We start from the raw sequence: 18,729 nt of genomic DNA on the forward strand, positions 1-18,729 counted from the left end.
GCCTACTCATGAGAAACTCTCCAGACACAAAACAGAACGCTTTAAAAGAGACTAACGTCGTCTATGCCTTCAAATGCCCACTTGGGGACTGTAAGCTCCAAAAAACCCAGTATATAGGCAAGACAACAACATCTCTTTCTAGGCGTTTAACGATGCATAAGCAACAGGGCTCCATTAAGGAACATATAATCTCTTCCCATAACCAAACCATCGCCAGAGAAATCCTAGTAAACAACACAGAAATCATCGATAGATACAGCGATAGCAGGCGGCTTGACGTTTGCGAGGCACTACACATCAAGAAGTCAACACCAGCAATCAACAGCCAATTATTGCACAACTATATTCTACCCACCTCAAGACTCCGCTCCAATATAGAAGCATCAAGAAATATGGACCAATAGGCTTTCTACAAACACTTCTATTCAATACCCATTGTTTCTGTTCTGTCTTGTGTTGATACTTTTAATACCCTATTAATATCCCCTATTGTTCTGTCTTGTGTTAATGCCACATCACCCTTCCCACCTCACTCAAATGTAGATATAAAATCAGAGAAACGCAAGTTCTAATCAGTTGTGTATTTGTGAAGTCTTTGAAAATGTAATAAGTTTTACGAAACGCGCCCGTGTCGCGTCAGACTAGAAATAAAAAATGAATTTTGGAGAAGTGATTTTTGATTTACCTCCAACAGTGAAGCGTAATGTACGAAAGAGCGAGAAAATTCGTGTTAGAATTATTAATCTTACTTTTTCGGTCATATTTAATAATATATGTCTACAGGAAAGACTGCTACCAAAATATACTAATATATATATATATATATATATATATATATATATATATATATATATATAAATATATATATATATATATATATATATATATATATATATATATATATATATATATATATATATATATATATATATATATATATATATATATATATATTTTATTAAATATGACCGAAAAAGTAAGATTAATAATTCTAACACGAATTTTCTCAATCTTTCGTACATTATGCTTCACTGTTGGAGGTAAATCAAAAATCACTTCTCCAAAATTCATTTTTATTTCTAGTCTGACGCGACACGGGCGCGTTTCGTAAAACTTATTACATTTTCAAAGACTTCACAAATACACAACTGATTAGAACTTGCGTTTCCCTGATTTTATATCTACATTTGAGTGAGGTGGGAAGGGTGATGTGGCATTACATTTGAGTAAGGTGGGAAGGATGATGTGGCATTAGAGGATACATCATCCTTCCCACCTTACTCAAATGTAATGCCACATCACCCTTCCCACCTCACTCAAATGTAGATATAAAATCAGGGAAACGCAAGTTCTAATCAGTTGTGTATTTGTGAAGTCTTTGAAAATGTAATAAGTTTTACGAAACGCGCCCGTGTCGCGTCAGACTAGAAATAAAAATGAATTTTGGAGAAGTGATTTTTGATTTACCTCCAACAGTGAAGCATAATGTACGAAAGATTGAGAAAATTCGTGTTAGAATTATTAATCTTACTTTTTCGGTCATATTTAATAAAATATGTCTACAGGAAAGACTGCTACCAAAATATATATATATATATATATATATGTCGTACCTAGTAGCCAGAACGCACTTCTCAGCCTACTATGCAAGGCCCGATTTGCCTAATAAGCCAAGTTTTCCTGAATTAATGTTTTTTCGACTGCCTAACCTACCTAACCTAACCTAACCTAACTTTTTCTGCTACCTAACCTAACCTATAAAGATAGGTTAGGTTAGGTTAGGCAGGGTTGGTTAGGTTCGGTGGAAATGGATCAAGTTTGTACATTCCAGTACTAACATTAAGAAGATTTGGACACTGACTGATTAGAGCAGACTCAATCAAATTCCGTTCCACGAACTGGAGTTATTAACTGGAATGGGGCAAAAAGCATTACCAATTGTGGGGATTTCGTGGAACGGAATTTGATTGAGTCTGCTCTAATCAGTCAGTGTCCAAATCTTCTTAATGTTAGTACTGGAATGTACAAACTTGATCCATTTTTAAGTTATAATATTGCACAACAGTTTAAGAAACAACTCTGATAGAGAGGCTTACAATGTCTCATTATAATTGTATATTCATATATTGTGTGTTCATGAGGCTTTTCTTTAATCTTTCATCCTTATTCTCTGACCGCTTAATCCTCTTTGACCATTCTAAGCTAAGCTATACCTTTTTTGTTAATTACACCTGACCAACCCTAGGGATGGGTTGGTCAGGTGTCGGCCTATATATCCTCCCCTTCTCCCTTCTCCTTAGTCAGTCTGGTGTTGACAAAGGCTTTAACAAAGCCGAAACGTTCACCTCATTTCATATTTCTCTGTGGATTTTCCGCATATATATATATATATATATATATATATATATATATATATATATATATATATATATATATATATATATATATATATATATATATATATATATATATATAAATATATATATATATATATATATATATATATATATATATATATATATATATATATATATATATATATATATATATGTTAGTATATTTTGGTAGCAGTCTTTCCTGTAGACATATATTATTAAAGATGACGGAAAAAGTAAGATTAATAATTCTAACACGAATTTTCTCAATCTTTCGTACATTTCTTTTCACTGTTGGAGGTAATTCAAAAATCAATTCTCCAAAATTCATTTTTATTTCTAGTCTGACGCGACACGAGCGCGTTTCGTAAAACTTATTACATTTTCAAAGACTTTAGTTTACAAATACACAACTGAATAGAACTTACACATCTCCGGTTTTGTTTATATCTACATTTGAGTGAGGTGGATGGGGTGAGGTGGCATTAATAGGGTATTAATTTCATCAACACAAGACAGAACAAGAGGTGGCATTAATAGGGTATTAATTTCATCAACACAAGACAGAACACGAAACAATGGGTATTGAAATGGAAGTGATTGTAGAAAGCCTATTGGTCCATATTTCTTGATGCTTATTGGAGCGGAGTCTTGAGGTGGGTAGAATATAGTTGTGCATTAATTGGCTGTTGATTGCTGGTGTTGACTTCTTAATGCGTAGTGCCTCGCAAATGTCAAGCCGCCTGCTATCGCTGTATCTATCGATGATTTCTGTGTTGTTTACTAGGATTTCACTGGCGATGGTTTGGTTGTGGGAAGAGATTATATGTTCCTTAATGGAGCCCTGTTGTTTATGCATCGTTAAACGCCTAGAAAAAGATGTTGTCTTGCCTATATACTGGGTTTTTTGGAGCTTACAGTCCCCAAGTGGGCATTTGAAGGCATAGACGACGTTGGTCTCTTTTAAAGCGTTCTGCTTTGTGTCTGGAGAGTTTCTCATGAGTAGGCTGGCCGTTTTTCTGGTTTTATAGTAAATCGTCAGTTGTATCCTCTGATTTTTGTCTGTAGGGATAACGTTTCTATTAACAATATCTTTCAGGACCCTTTCCTCTGTTTTATGAGCTGTGGAAAAGAAGTTCCTGTAAAATAGTCTAATAGGGGGTATAGGTGTTGTGTTAGTTGTCTCTTCAGAGGTTGCATGGCGTTTCACTTTCCTTCTTATGATGTCTTCGACGAAACCATTGGAGAAGCCGTTGTTGACTAGGACCTGCCTTACCCTACAGAGTTCTTCGTCGACTTGCTTCCATTCTGAGCTGTGGCTGAGAGCACGGTCGACATATGCGTTAACAACACTCCTCTTGTACCTGTCTGGGCAGTCGCTGTTAGCATTTAGGCACATTCCTATGTTCGTTTCCTTAGTGTAGACTGAAGTGTGGAAACCTCCGCTCTTTTCCATGACTGTTACATCTAGAAAGGGCAGCTTCCCATCCTTTTCCATCTCGTAAGTGAAACGCAGCACGGAACTCTGCTCAAATGCCTCCTTCAGCTCCTGCAGATGTCTGACATCAGGTACCTGTGTAAAAATGTCGTCAACATACCTGCAGTATATGGCCGGTTTCAAGTTCATGTCGACTAAGACTTTTTGCTCGATGGTACCCATGTAGAAGTTTGCAAACAGGACACCTAGGGGAGAACCCATGGCGACCCCATCTACTTGCTTATACATGTGCCCATCCGGGCTCAAGAAGAATGCCTCTTTAGTACAAGCTTGGAGTAGTTTCCTTAGAATATTTTCGGGTATGTCAAGAGGAGTACAGGCTGGATCACAATACACTCTGTCGGCTATCATCCCGATTGTCTCGTCCACAGGTACGTTGGTAAACAGCGATTCTACGTCCAACGAGGCTCTTATCCCTGTGGCCCGTGTGCCCTGCAGTAAGTCAACAAATTCCTTTGGAGACTTCAGGCTGAAGGCGCAAGGAACATAAGGAGTCAGCAGGCCGTTGAGTCGCTTCGCCAGTCTGTACGTGGGTGTGGGTATCTGGCTAATGATTGGCCGAAGTGGGTTTCCAGGCTTGTGCGTCTTGACATTTCCATACGCATATCCAGGTTTATATTCCCCAATGATCTTTGGCAGGTGGAGTCCGGATTTCTTGGCGTTCAGAGTTTCGATCAGTTTGTTGACCTATGCTTTCAATTCGGCTGTAGTGTCCTTCGTTATCCTTTGGAACTTAGTTTGGTCAGAGAGTATGAGGTTCATTTTCGCCAGATATTCGTCTTTTTTAAGAATGACGTATATTGGCGACTTGTCACCTCTCCTGACAACTATCTCCTTGTTCTCACGAAGGCTTTTAGCTGCCGCTTTGAGCTCGGGGGACAGTATGGTGCTTCTGTAATTGCCTCGATTCTTTCCTCCTTCTGCAATAAGTTCTGCTTGTAAGGTATCTTTGGTAGTGACCTTCTTATATATATATATATATATATATATATATATATATATATATATATATATATATATATATATATATATATATATATATATATATATATATATATATATATAAGAACCTAACCTAACTTTTTCGGCTACCTAACCTAACCCAACCTATAAAGATAGGTTAGGTTAGGTTAGGTTCGGTCATATATCTACGTTAATTTTAACTCCAATAACAAAAAATTGACCTCATACATAATGAAATGAGTAGCTTTATCATTTCATAAGGAAAAAATTAGAGAAAATATATTAATTCATAATGGGCACCATAACCCAGAATGCCCAAGTGGCTGGGCACCATAACCCAGAATGCCCAAGAAGCTGGGCACCATAACCCAGAATGCCCAAGTGGCTGGGCACCATAACCCAGAATGCCCAAGGGGCTGGGCACCATAACCCAGAATGCCCAAGGGGCTGGGCACCATAACCCAGAATGCCCAAGTGGCTGGGCACCGTAACCCAGAATGCCCAAATGGTTGGGCACCATAATCCAGAATGCCCAAGGGGCTGGGCACCATAACCCAGAATGCCCAAGAAGCTGGGCACCATAACCCAGAATGCCCAAGGGGCTGGGCACCATAACCCAGAATGCCCAAGAAGCTGGGCACCATAACCCAGAATGCCCAAGTGGCTGGGCACCATAACCCAGAATGCCCAAGTGGCTGGGCACCATAACCCAGAATGCCCAAGGGGCTGGGCACCATAACCCAGAATGCCCAAGTGGCTGGGCACCATAACCCAGAATGCCCAAGTGGCTGGGCACCATAACCCAGAATGCCCAAGTGGCTGGGCACCATAACCCAGAATGCCCAAGGGGCTGGGCACCATAACCCAGAATGCCCAAGTGGCTGGGCACCATAACCCAGAATGCCCAAGTGGCTGGGCACCATAACCCAGAATGCCCAAGGGGCTGGGCACCATAACCCAGAATGCCCAAGTGGCTGGGCACCATAACCCAGAATGCCCAAGGAGCTGGGCACCATAACCCAGAATGCCCAAGGGGCTGGGCACCATAACCCAGAATGTCCAAGTGGGTGTGCACCATAACCCAGAATGTCCAAGGGGCTGGGCACCATAACCCAGAATGCCCAAGTGGCTGGGCACCATAACCCAGAATGCCCAAGTGGCTGGGCACCATAACCCAGAATGCCCAAGTGGCTGGGCACTATTCCTTTCTTCCGTCATATCTTAAACCCTTGTCGTCATGTCCCGTCCAAGTGTTGTTGTGGCTTAGCGTACATCCTTCCTCATCACCACCTTCAAGAACATCCCTCTCTCGACGTTAATGATGTTCTTCACTCCTGATGTGGTAACAGATCGTGGCTACGGACTACCGGACGTACGCCTGCGTGTACTCCTGCCTCGAGTACTTCGGCTTCCGGGCCGAGTTTGCCTGGGTATTCGGCCGGACTCCCGTCCTGCCTCCCTCGACCATCGACCGCTGCCACCTCGCCTTCGCTAACATGGGGGTCGACCCCAGCAAGATGGTTCCCATCGTCCAGGGACAGGTGAGTCGCTCCAGGTAGTAAGGGTTTGATACGGGCGCCTGGTGCATCTATTCCTCCACCAGGTGATGATGTACGACGTCTGCCATGATGGACGACGTCTGCCACGATGGACGACGTCTACCATGATGGACGACGTCTGCCACGATGGACGACGTCTATCATGATGTACGACGTCTGCCATGATGTACGACGTCTATCATGATGGACGACGTTTATCATGATGTACGACGTCTGCCATGATGTACGACGTCTATCATGATGTACGACGTCTGCCATGATGTACGACGTCTGCCATGATGGACGACGTCTGCCACGATGGACGACGTCTGCCATGATGGACGACGTCTGCCACGATGGACGACGTCTATCATGATGTACGACGTCTGCCATGATGTACGACGTCTATCATGATGTACGACGTCTGCCATGATGTACGACGTCTGCCATGATGGACGACGTCTACCATGATGGACGACGTCTGCCACGATGGACGACGTCTACCATGATGGACGACGTCTGCCATGATGGACGACGTCTGCCATGATGGACGACGTCTGCCACGATGGACGACGTCTACCATGATGGACGACGTCTGCCATGATGGACGACGTCTGCCATGATGGACGACGTCTGCCACGATGGACGACGTCTACCATGATGGACGACGTCTGCCACGATGGACGACGTCTGCCACGATGGACGACGTCTGCCATGATGTACGACGTCTGCCACGATGGACGACGTCTACCATGATGGACGACGTCTGACATGATGTACGACGTCTTCCACGATGGACGACGTCTACCATGATGGACGACGTCTACCATGATGGACGACGTCTGCCATGATGGACGACGTCTGCCATGATGGACGACGTCTGCCACGATGGACGACGTCTACCATGATGGACGACGTCTGCCATGATGGACGACGTCTGCCATGATGGACGACGTCTGCCACGATGGACGACGTCTACCATGATGGACGACGTCTGCCACGATGGACGACGTCTGCCACGATGGACGACGTCTGCCATGATGTACGACGTCTGCCACGATGGACGACGTCTACCATGATGGACGACGTCTGCCATGATGTACGACGTCTGCCACGATGGACGACGTCTACCATGATGGACGACGTCTACCATGATGGACGACGTCTGCCATGATGGACGACGTCTGCCATGATGGACGACGTCTGCCATGATGGACGACGTCTGCCATGATGGACGACGTCTGCCATGATGGACGACGTCTGCCATGATGGACGACGTCTGCCATGATGGACGACGTCTGCCATGATGTACGACGTCTGCCATGATGGACGACGTCTGCCATGATGGACGACGTCTGCCATGATGGACGACGTCTGCCATGATGGACGACGTCTACCATGATGGACGACGTCTATCATGATGTACGACGTCTGCCATGATGGACGACGTCTATCATGATGGACGACGTCTGCCATGATGGACGACGTCTGCCATGATGGACGACGTCTACCATGATGGACGACGTCTGCCATGATGGACGACGTCTGCCATGATGGACGACGTCTATCATGATGGACGACGTCTGCCATGATGGACGACGTCTGCCATGATGGACGACGTCTATCATGATGTACGACGTCTGCCATGATGGACGACGTCTATCATGATGTACGACGTCTGTCACGATGGACGACGTCTGCCATGATGGACGACGTCTATCATGATGTACGACGTCTGTCACGATGGACGACGTCTGCCATGATGGACGACGTCTATCATGATGTACGACGTCTGTCACGATGGACGACGTCTACCATGATGGACGACGTCTACCATGATGGACGACGTCTGCCATGATGGACGACGTCTATCATGATGGACGACGTCTGCCACGATGGACGACGTCTACCATGATGGACGACGTCTGCCATGATGGACGACGTCTGCCATGATGGACGACGTCTATCATGATGGACGACGTCTGCCACGATGGACGACGTCTGCCACGATGGACGACGTCTATCATGATGTACGACGTCTGCCATGATGGACGACGTCTATCATGATGTACGACGTCTGCCATGATGTACGACGTCTGCCATGATGGACGACGTCTACCATGATGGACGACGTCTACCATGATGGACGACGTCTACCATGATGGACGACGTCTGCCATGATGGACGACGTCTATCATGATGTACGACGTCTGCCACGATGGACGACGTCTACCATGATGGACGACGTCTGCCATGATGGACGACGTCTGCCACGATGGACGACGTCTATCATGATGTACGACGTCTGCCATGATGGACGACGTCTGCCATGATGGACGACGTCTGCCATGATGGACGACGTCTACCATGATGGACGACGTCTATCATGATGTACGACGTCTGCCATGATGGACGACGTCTATCATGATGGACGACGTCTGCCATGATGGACGACGTCTGCCATGATGGACGACGTCTACCATGATGGACGACGTCTGCCATGATGGACGACGTCTGCCATGATGGACGACGTCTATCAGGATGGACGACGTCTGCCATGATGGACGACGTCTGCCATGATGGACGACGTCTATCATGATGTACGACGTCTGCCATGATGGACGACGTCTATCATGATGTACGACGTCTGTCACGATGGACGACGTCTGCCATGATGGACGACGTCTATCATGATGTACGACGTCTGTCACGATGGACGACGTCTGCCACGATGGACGACGTCTACCATGATGGACGACGTCTGCCATGATGTACGACGTCTGCCATGATGGACGACGTCTGCCATGATGGACGACGTCTGCCATGATGGACGACGTCTGCCATGATGGACGACGTCTGCCATGATGGACGACGTCTACCATGATGGACGACGTCTATCATGATGTACGACGTCTGCCATGATGGACGACGTCTATCATGATGGACGACGTCTGCCATGATGGACGACGTCTGCCATGATGGACGACGTCTACCATGATGGACGACGTCTGCCATGATGGACGACGTCTGCCATGATGGACGACGTCTATCATGATGGACGACGTCTGCCATGATGGACGACGTCTGCCATGATGGACGACGTCTATCATGATGTACGACGTCTGCCATGATGGACGACGTCTATCATGATGTACGACGTCTGTCACGATGGACGACGTCTGCCATGATGGACGACGTCTATCATGATGTACGACGTCTGTCACGATGGACGACGTCTGCCATGATGGACGACGTCTATCATGATGTACGACGTCTGTCACGATGGACGACGTCTACCATGATGGACGACGTCTACCATGATGGACGACGTCTGCCATGATGGACGACGTCTATCATGATGGACGACGTCTGCCACGATGGACGACGTCTACCATGATGGACGACGTCTGCCATGATGGACGACGTCTGCCATGATGGACGACGTCTATCATGATGGACGACGTCTGCCACGATGGACGACGTCTGCCACGATGGACGACGTCTATCATGATGTACGACGTCTGCCATGATGGACGACGTCTATCATGATGTACGACGTCTGCCATGATGTACGACGTCTGCCATGATGGACGACGTCTACCATGATGGACGACGTCTACCATGATGGACGACGTCTACCATGATGGACGACGTCTGCCATGATGGACGACGTCTATCATGATGTACGACGTCTGCCACGATGGACGACGTCTACCATGATGGACGACGTCTGCCATGATGGACGACGTCTGCCACGATGGACGACGTCTATCATGATGTACGACGTCTGCCATGATGGACGACGTCTGCCACGATGGACGACGTCTATCATGATGTACGACGTCTGCCATGATGGACGACGTCTGCCACGATGGACGACGTCTATCATGATGTACGACGTCTGCCATGATGGACGACGTCTATCATGATGTACGACGTCTGCCATGATGTACGACGTCTGCCATGATGGACGACGTCTACCATGATGGACGACGTCTACCACGATGGACGACGTCTACCATAATGGACGACGTCTGCCATGATGTACGACGTCTGCCATGATGTACGACGTCTGCCATGATGGACGACGTCTGCCATGATGTACGACGTCTGCCATGATGCACTACGTCTAGCATGATGGACCACGTTTATCATGACGTACGACGTCTATTATGATGGACGACGTCTATCATGACGTACGCCGTACGCCAGAAAAGTATGGCGTTTCCTCTGAGATAACAACCAATTTAAACACTTCAAATCAACTAGGTTCATAAATACACATACAATATAATGCTTTACCAAGCTGGGGAGAGACTGGAGGTTTGAGCGGGTGGTTGTCGTGCCCTCAGACGTGTCCCTACTACGAGACCCTGCAGGCGACGCTGGCGGAGAGCGAGCAGCACCTGCTGGAGGTCCTGGGGCCGCCCTCTCACTCCCCGCCACACAAGGAGAGGGCGCTAGGGCAAGATTTGCAGGTGAGGCTATAACTTCGGAGTGGGATTCTTGACTTGGGAAACGTTTACTCTGTCTATATCATTGTTAATTTTTAAACAGACCTAATCTTACCTATCCTTATGTATTCTAACCTAACCTATCCTAATGTATTCTGAAACTAACTTATCGCAATTTATCCTAACCTAACCTATCCTACTGTATCCTAACCTAACCTAACCTATCCTACTGTATCGTAACCTAACCTAACCTATCCTACTGCATCCTAACCTAACCTATCCTAATGTATCCTAACCTAATGTAACCTATCCTAATGCATCCAAACCTAACCTATCCTACTGCATCCTAACCTAACCAAACTTAACCTATCCTAATGTATCCTAACCTAATCTATCCTAATATATCCTAACCTAACCTAGAATATCCTAATGCATCCTAACCTAACCTATCCTAATGTATCCTAACACAGCCAAGCAAGTCTGTCCATACTTAAAATTAATAAGTATATATACATTATCTTCTATCTGCAGTGAGTAGGGTTCACGGTGAGTCAGGCTACTCATAGTGCAGTGAGTTAGTAAACAATTAATTATTTACACAATGTGATTAAACTGTTTTTACATGTTCAAGTTATAATTACTTTTGTATATATTACATAAATGTTGTGTTACGTAAAAAATCTTGTTGATCATGCTACACCGTGATGTATGATCTCATACTACACCATCATGTATTACCTCATACTACACCGTGATGTATGACCTCATACTACACCCTGATGTATGACCTTATACTACACCCTGATGTATGATCTCATACTACACCCTGATGTATGATCTCATACTACACCATCATGTATTACCTCATACTACACCGTGATGTATGACCTCATACTACACCCTGATGTATGACCTCATACTACACCCTGATGTATGATCTCATACTACACCCTGATGTATGATCTCATACTACACCATCATGTATTACCTCATACTACACCGTGATGTATGACCTCATACTACACCCTGATGTATGACCTCATACTACACCCTGATGTATGATCTCATACTACACCATCATGTATTACCTCATACTACACCGTGATGTATGACCTCATACTACACCCTGATGTATGATCTCATACTACACCATCATGTATTACCTCATACTACACCGTGATGTATGACCTCATACTACACCCTGATGTATGACCTCATACTACACCATCATGTATTACCTCATACTACACCGTGATGTATGACCTCATACTACACCCTGATGTATGATCTCATACTACACCATCATGTATTACCTCATACTACACCGTGATGTATGACCTCATACTACACCCTGATGTAGGACCTCATACTACACCTTCATGTATTACTTCATACTACACCCTGATGTATGACCTCATACTACACCCTGATGTATGACCTCATACTACACCCTGATGAAGGACCTCATACTACACCCTGATGAAGGACCTCATACTACACCATGATGTATTACCTCATACTACACCTTCATGTATTACTTCATACTACACCCTGATGTATCACCTCATACTACACCCTGATGTATGACCTTATACTACACCCTGATGTATGACCTCATATTACACCCTGATGTATGACCTCATACTACACCCTGATGTATGACCTCATACTACACCCTGATGTATGACCTTATATTACACCCTGATGTATGACCTCATACTACACCCTGATGTATGACCTCATACTACACCCTGATGTATGACCTCATACTACACCCTGATGTATGACCTCATACTACACCCTGATGTATGACCTCATACTACACCCTGATGTATGACCTTATATTACACCCTGATGTATGACCTCATACTACACCCTGATGTATGACCTTATACTACACCCTGATGTATGACCTCATACTACACCCTGATGTATGACTTCATACTACACCCTGATGTATGACTTCATACTACACCGTGATGAAGGACCTCATACTACACTATTATGTAGGACCTCATACTACATCCTTATGAAGCACCTCATACTACACCCTCATGTATGACCTCATACTACACCCTGATGAAGCACTTCATACTACACCTTGATGAAGCACCTCATACTACACCCTGATGAAGCCCCTCATACTACACCCTGATGAAACACCTCATACTACACCCTGATGAAGCCCCTCATACTACACCCTGATGAAGCACCTCATACTACACCCTGATGAAGCCCCTCATACTACACCCTGATGAAGCACCTCATACTACACCCTGATGAAGCACCTCATACTACACCCTGATGAAGCCCCTCATACTACACCCTGATGAAGCACCTCATACTACACCCTGATGAAGCCCCTCATACTACACCCTGATGAAGCACCTCATACTACACCCTGATGAAGCACCTCATACTACACCCTGATGAAGCACCTCATACTACACCCTGATGAAGCACCTCATACTACACTCTGATGAAGCACCTCATACTACACCCTGATGTAGGAACTTACACTACACACTGATGAAACACCTCATTCTACACAATGATGTAGGACCTCATGCTACACCCTGATGAAGCACCTCATACTACACCCTGATGAAGCACCTCATACTACACCCTGATAAAGCACTTCATACTACACCCTGATGAAAGACTTCATACTACACCCTGATGAAAGACTTCATACTACACCCTGATGAAAGACTTCATACTGCACATTGATGATGCGCCTCATACTGAACCCTGATGTAGAACTTCATATTATACCCTGATGTAGGACCTCATACTACACCCTCATGAAGCACCTCATACGACACTTTCATGAAGCACCTCATACTACACCCTGATGAAGCACCTCATACTACACCCTGATAAAGCACTTCATACTACACCCTGATGAAAGACTTCATACTACACCCTGATGAAAGACTTCATACTACACCCTGATGAAAGACTTCATACTGCACATTGATGATGCGCCTCATACTGAACCCTGATGTAGAACTTCATATTATACCCTGATGTAGGACCTCATACTACACCCTCATGAAGCACCTCATACGACACTTTCATGAAGCACCTCATACTACTCCCTCATGAAGCACCTCATACGACAGCCTGATGAAGCACCTCATACTACACCCTCATGAAGCACCTCATACGACAGCCTGATGAAGCACCTCATACTACACCCTCATGAAGCACCTCATACGACAGCCTGATGAAGCACCTCATACTACACCTTCATGAAGCACCTCATACTACACCCCTCATGAAGCCCCTCATACTACACCCTGATGAAGCACCTCATACTGCACCCTGATGAAGCACCTCATACTACACCCTGATGAAGCACCTCATACTACACCCTGATGAAGCACCTCATACTACACCCTGATGAAGCACCTCATACTACACCCTGATGAAGCACCTCATACTACACCTTGATGAAGCACCTCATACTACACCCTGATGAAGCACCTCATACTACACCCTGATGAAGCCCCTCATACTACTCCCTGATGAACCCCTCATACTACACCCTCATGAAGCCCCTCATACTACACCCTGATGAAGCACCTCATACTACACCCTGATGAAGCACCTCATACTACACCCTGATGAAGCACCTCATACTACACCCTGATGAAGCACCTCATACTACACCCTGATGAAGCACCCAATACTACACCGTGATGTTGTTTCAGAGCCTACGAGACGGGGAAGTGGCGCCGGAGGGAGGCGTGTCTATCACACCCTCGGCCTCGCAGTCAGGTTAGTGGTGAGATCCTTCAACGTCCGAGGCATGAGAGAATGTTGTCATGTGTGGAGGTGGTGGCCACCTTCCCCTCCCTCCTCGACCACTGTCACGTCTTGGGACAGTGGTCCAGGACGGTCCAACCTGGACCATTATGGACTATGACAATGGTCCAGGACGGACCCACCTGGACCATTGGTATCTTCAGATGTGTGGGGTTGGATGTCTAAGGTTCAGCTCGTTATTGTGACTTTCTGTCCACATAGATGAAGAGAATGGTCCACCTTCGAAACCTGTACATCTTTGCTCAGTCATGAGGGCTTAAAGATCGTATTGATGAAACAGTCTACGAGTTGGGAGTCTAAGAGGTTGTTCTCGACCTGAGGTTGTTAAAACCTCGCGTCTCGCAACTCATAAACTGTTTATATTTAAACCATCCCTTCTCCCCGTTCCATCCTGACCCCTTCCCAGTGCTGTATAGTCGTAATGGCTTGGCGCTCTCCCCTCATAGTTCCTTCCTTCCTTCCTTCAAACACAGCCGCCATGACCGAGGAGAGATGTACGGGCTTCGCCAGTTGACACGTGAATTGGTTTTTTATTGTTGACGCCGGAAGCGGCTAGTTTATTGTGCACCCCATACTCATCCTGTGAGCGGTAGCGCAAAAAGCATTACAGAGGGCACAAAAGGTCTTTATCAGATCTCAACTTAGATTATTACATAAACAATTTCTTCTATCCTTCACACCTTAAAATTATAATGTCAGCTAGTTACAGATAATGTTCTATTTCAAGGGCTATATATTTACAGTAAGTCATCATACATACATTGTAGATCTTATCGCAAATTCACACTTGTTTGAGCAAAGGAGATGTTACAGAGTCACAGGGAAACTGCTGTTTATTATTATTCTTCACAAAATACTACTTGCTTCTTAATCTCATATGTCGTTTTTCTACTGGTGCGAAATATGGATACAGTGCAAGGATTTCAGGTATTTTATCCTTGAAATAAAATAGGTTGTCATATCATACAACGTGAGTTCTGATTTATCTCTAAATGGCTCAATTTCACTACAATCCAAGATATAGTGTTGGAGTGTGTGTCCCTGTCTTTGTCCACACACTTTACACTTTACTTCATCTAGATCCCTATACAAGCCGAACTGCCAGAGATACTTGTAGCCAAGTCTTATACGAGCTGTGACAACATCTGTTAGTCTACTGACTTTGTTACTTGCCCCATACACATGTTTTACTTCACACATTTCATTGTGAAGAACAATGGACCTGCTAGTTCCAGTTTGCACTGTTCTACTTTCTTCAAATCCATCCAGGAGTTCTCGTCTAATGACACTTTTATCATCCAATGAGTTCTAATCATCTAATTCATCTAATGAGTTCTCGTCTAATTCCGCAAACACGTGAATGTTTTGAGGAGTCCCTGGTTCAGGGGGGTGTTTGTTAATGAGTCGTTGTTTGTTGCAGCGAGTGGAGAGAAGACCCAGTCTGCTGGCAGCAGTAGTGGGTCCAGCAGCAGACCTCTCTTCTTTGTCTGCCTGTCTCTGCTTCTCCGCCAGATGACCAATCTCCCCTACTAGCAGACGACGCTGATAATGCGCAGCAGACGACGCTGATAATGCCCAGCAGACGACGACGATAATGCCAGCAGACACTACTGATAATGTCAGCAGACGACGCTGATAACGCCAGCAGACGACGCTGATAATGCCCAGCAGACGACGACGATAATGCCAGCAGACGACGCTGATAATGTCAGCAGACGACGCCGATAATGCCCAGCAGACGACGCTGATAATACCAGCAGACGACGACGATACCAGCAGACGACGCTGATAATCTCAGCAGACGACGCCGATAATGCCCAGCAGACGACGCAGATAATGCCAGCAGACGACGCAGATAATGCCAGCAGACGACGCTGATAATGTCAACAGACGACGCCGATAATGCCCAGCAGACGTCGCTGATAATGCCAGCAGACGACGCAGATAATGCCAGCAGACGATACTGATAATGTCAGCAGACGACGCAGCAGACAATGCCAGCAGACGACGCAGACAATGCCAGCAGACGACGCAGACAATGCCAGCAGACGACGCAGACAATGCCAGCAGACGACGCTGACAATGCCAGCAGACGACGCAGACAATGCCAGCAGACGACGCAGCAGACAATGCCAGCAGACGACGCAGCAGACAATGCCAGCAGACGACGCAGACAATGGCAGCAGACGACGCAGCAGACAATGCCAGCAGACGACGCAGCAGACAATGCCAGCAGACGACGTAGACAATGCCAGCAGACAACGCAGCAGACAATGCCAGCAGACGACGCAGCAGACAATGCCAACAGATGACGCAGCAGACAATGCCAGCAGACGATGCAGCAGACAATGTCAGCAGACGACGCAGCAGACAATGCCAGCAGACGACGCAGACAATGCCAGCAGACGACGCAGCAGACAATGCCAGCAGACGACACAGCAGACAATGCCAGCAGACGACGCAGCAGACAATGCCAGCAGACGACGCAGCAGACAATGCCAGCAGACGACGCAGCAGACAATGCCAGCAGACGACGCAGCAGACAATGCCAGCAGACGACACAGCAGACAATGCCAGCAGACGACGCAGCAGACAATGTCAGCAGACGACGCATACAATACAAGCAGACGACGCAGCAGACAATGCCAGCAGACGACACAGCAGACAATGCCAGCAGACGACGCAGCAGACAATGTCAGCAGACGACGCAGACAATACAAGCAGACGACGCAGCAGACAATGCCAGCAGATGACGCAGCAGACAATGCCAGCAGACGACGCAGACAATGCCAGCAGACGATGCAGCAGACAATGCCAGCAGACGACGTAGCAGACAATGCCAGCAGACGACGCCAGCAGACGACGCAGACAATGCCAGCAGACGACGCAGCAGACAATGCCAGCAGAGGACGCAGACAATGCCAGCAGACGACGCAGACAATGCCAGCAGACGACGCAGACAATAACAGCAGACGACGCAGACAATGCCAGCAGACGACGCAGACAATGCCAGCAGACGACGCAGCAGACAATGCCAGCAGAGGACGCAGACAATGCCAGCAGACGACGCAGACAATGCCAGCAGACGATGCAGACAATGCCAGCAGACGACGCAGACAATGCCAGCAGACGACGCAGACAATGCCAGCCTCTATGATCCCTACAATCAAATAATATATGACAGGAGAGAGATCACGTAGTCCTCGTTGAGTATAAGTACGGGGGAGAAGATGTTACCCATGCAGCAGGTTCCCCCCACCTCTCCATGGCGTGTAATTCTTGATCAAATAACAAGGAATTACATGCTACGTAATACATGATCGAACATTTCACATGTCATATTTGTAGCGTAAGTCTGTCTGTCTATGTAACTGTCTCTCTCTCTCTCTCTCTCTCTCTCTCTCTCTCTCTCTCTCTCTCTCTCTCTCTCTCTCTCTCTCTTTCTCTGTCTCACGTAATTACTTGGTCAACTATGCATACTGTTACGTCATGTATTTAATTTCCTAATTAATTTAATTATAGTTGTTCTCATAAATCAAATATTCACTTTACATAGTTCCTATTCCTTTCACTTTGTTTTACAGCTGTCATTATTATTAAATTATAATGACTTATAATACTTTTTGATTGTCCTGTCTATTTCTGTTATTGACGTGTAATAAGTTCTGGATACCATTATTCATATATAGTATATTAACTATATTCGCAAGTATAAATGTTTGCAAACCACTTTTATCTTGAAAAAACGTTAAGTGTGTTGTTGACACCTGTCCTCAGACCCAGTCCATTTCATCCAGTAGTCGACCCCCAACGACGCATTCATAAATTTTAACATGATGTTCACTCAAAATAGGAATTTTCACATATATAAATATTATTATATAATAACATATTGTGCATATTTAGGCATTGGTTAGGTTAGGTGTTTAGGTTCTGTTGGCGATTATTGGTATTTGTAGTCCGTGGGTGAAGCATTTACAGCGTTGTGGTTCAAACAAAAGTCGTCAGCGAAGCATTTGTTCATGAAGTGTTCGGACGAACGGAGGCTGGCAGCCGAATGGACCAGCCCG

At 45.8% G+C, this 18,729-nt stretch overlaps 2 protein-coding genes across 2 annotated transcripts in view; both read left to right on the forward strand.

Annotated features, from left to right (window-relative positions):
* The window catches only part of LOC138357611 (uncharacterized), a 28,818-nt gene extending 10,542 nt beyond the window's left edge, over window positions 1-18,276 (forward strand). Inside the window, exons 2-5 of the mRNA XM_069314603.1 lie at window positions 6,186-6,377; window positions 10,727-10,852; window positions 14,545-14,611; window positions 16,080-18,276. Of these exons, the coding sequence (XP_069170704.1) occupies window positions 6,186-6,377; window positions 10,727-10,852; window positions 14,545-14,611; window positions 16,080-16,192 (498 nt within the window). The 3' untranslated portion in view covers window positions 16,193-18,276. The remainder of the gene's footprint in view (window positions 1-6,185; window positions 6,378-10,726; window positions 10,853-14,544; window positions 14,612-16,079) is intronic.
* LOC138357729 (uncharacterized protein DDB_G0290301-like) lies at window positions 16,607-17,833 on the forward strand. The gene has a single exon (XM_069314722.1). It carries the CDS (start codon window positions 16,607-16,609, stop codon window positions 17,831-17,833), a length of 1,227 nt encoding a protein of 408 aa, XP_069170823.1.
* Window positions 18,277-18,729: the final 453 nt, after the last annotated feature.

The sequence above is a fragment of the Procambarus clarkii genome, chromosome 79, assembly GCF_040958095.1.
Source record: "Procambarus clarkii isolate CNS0578487 chromosome 79, FALCON_Pclarkii_2.0, whole genome shotgun sequence".
Lineage (NCBI taxonomy): Eukaryota > Metazoa > Arthropoda > Malacostraca > Decapoda > Cambaridae > Procambarus > Procambarus clarkii.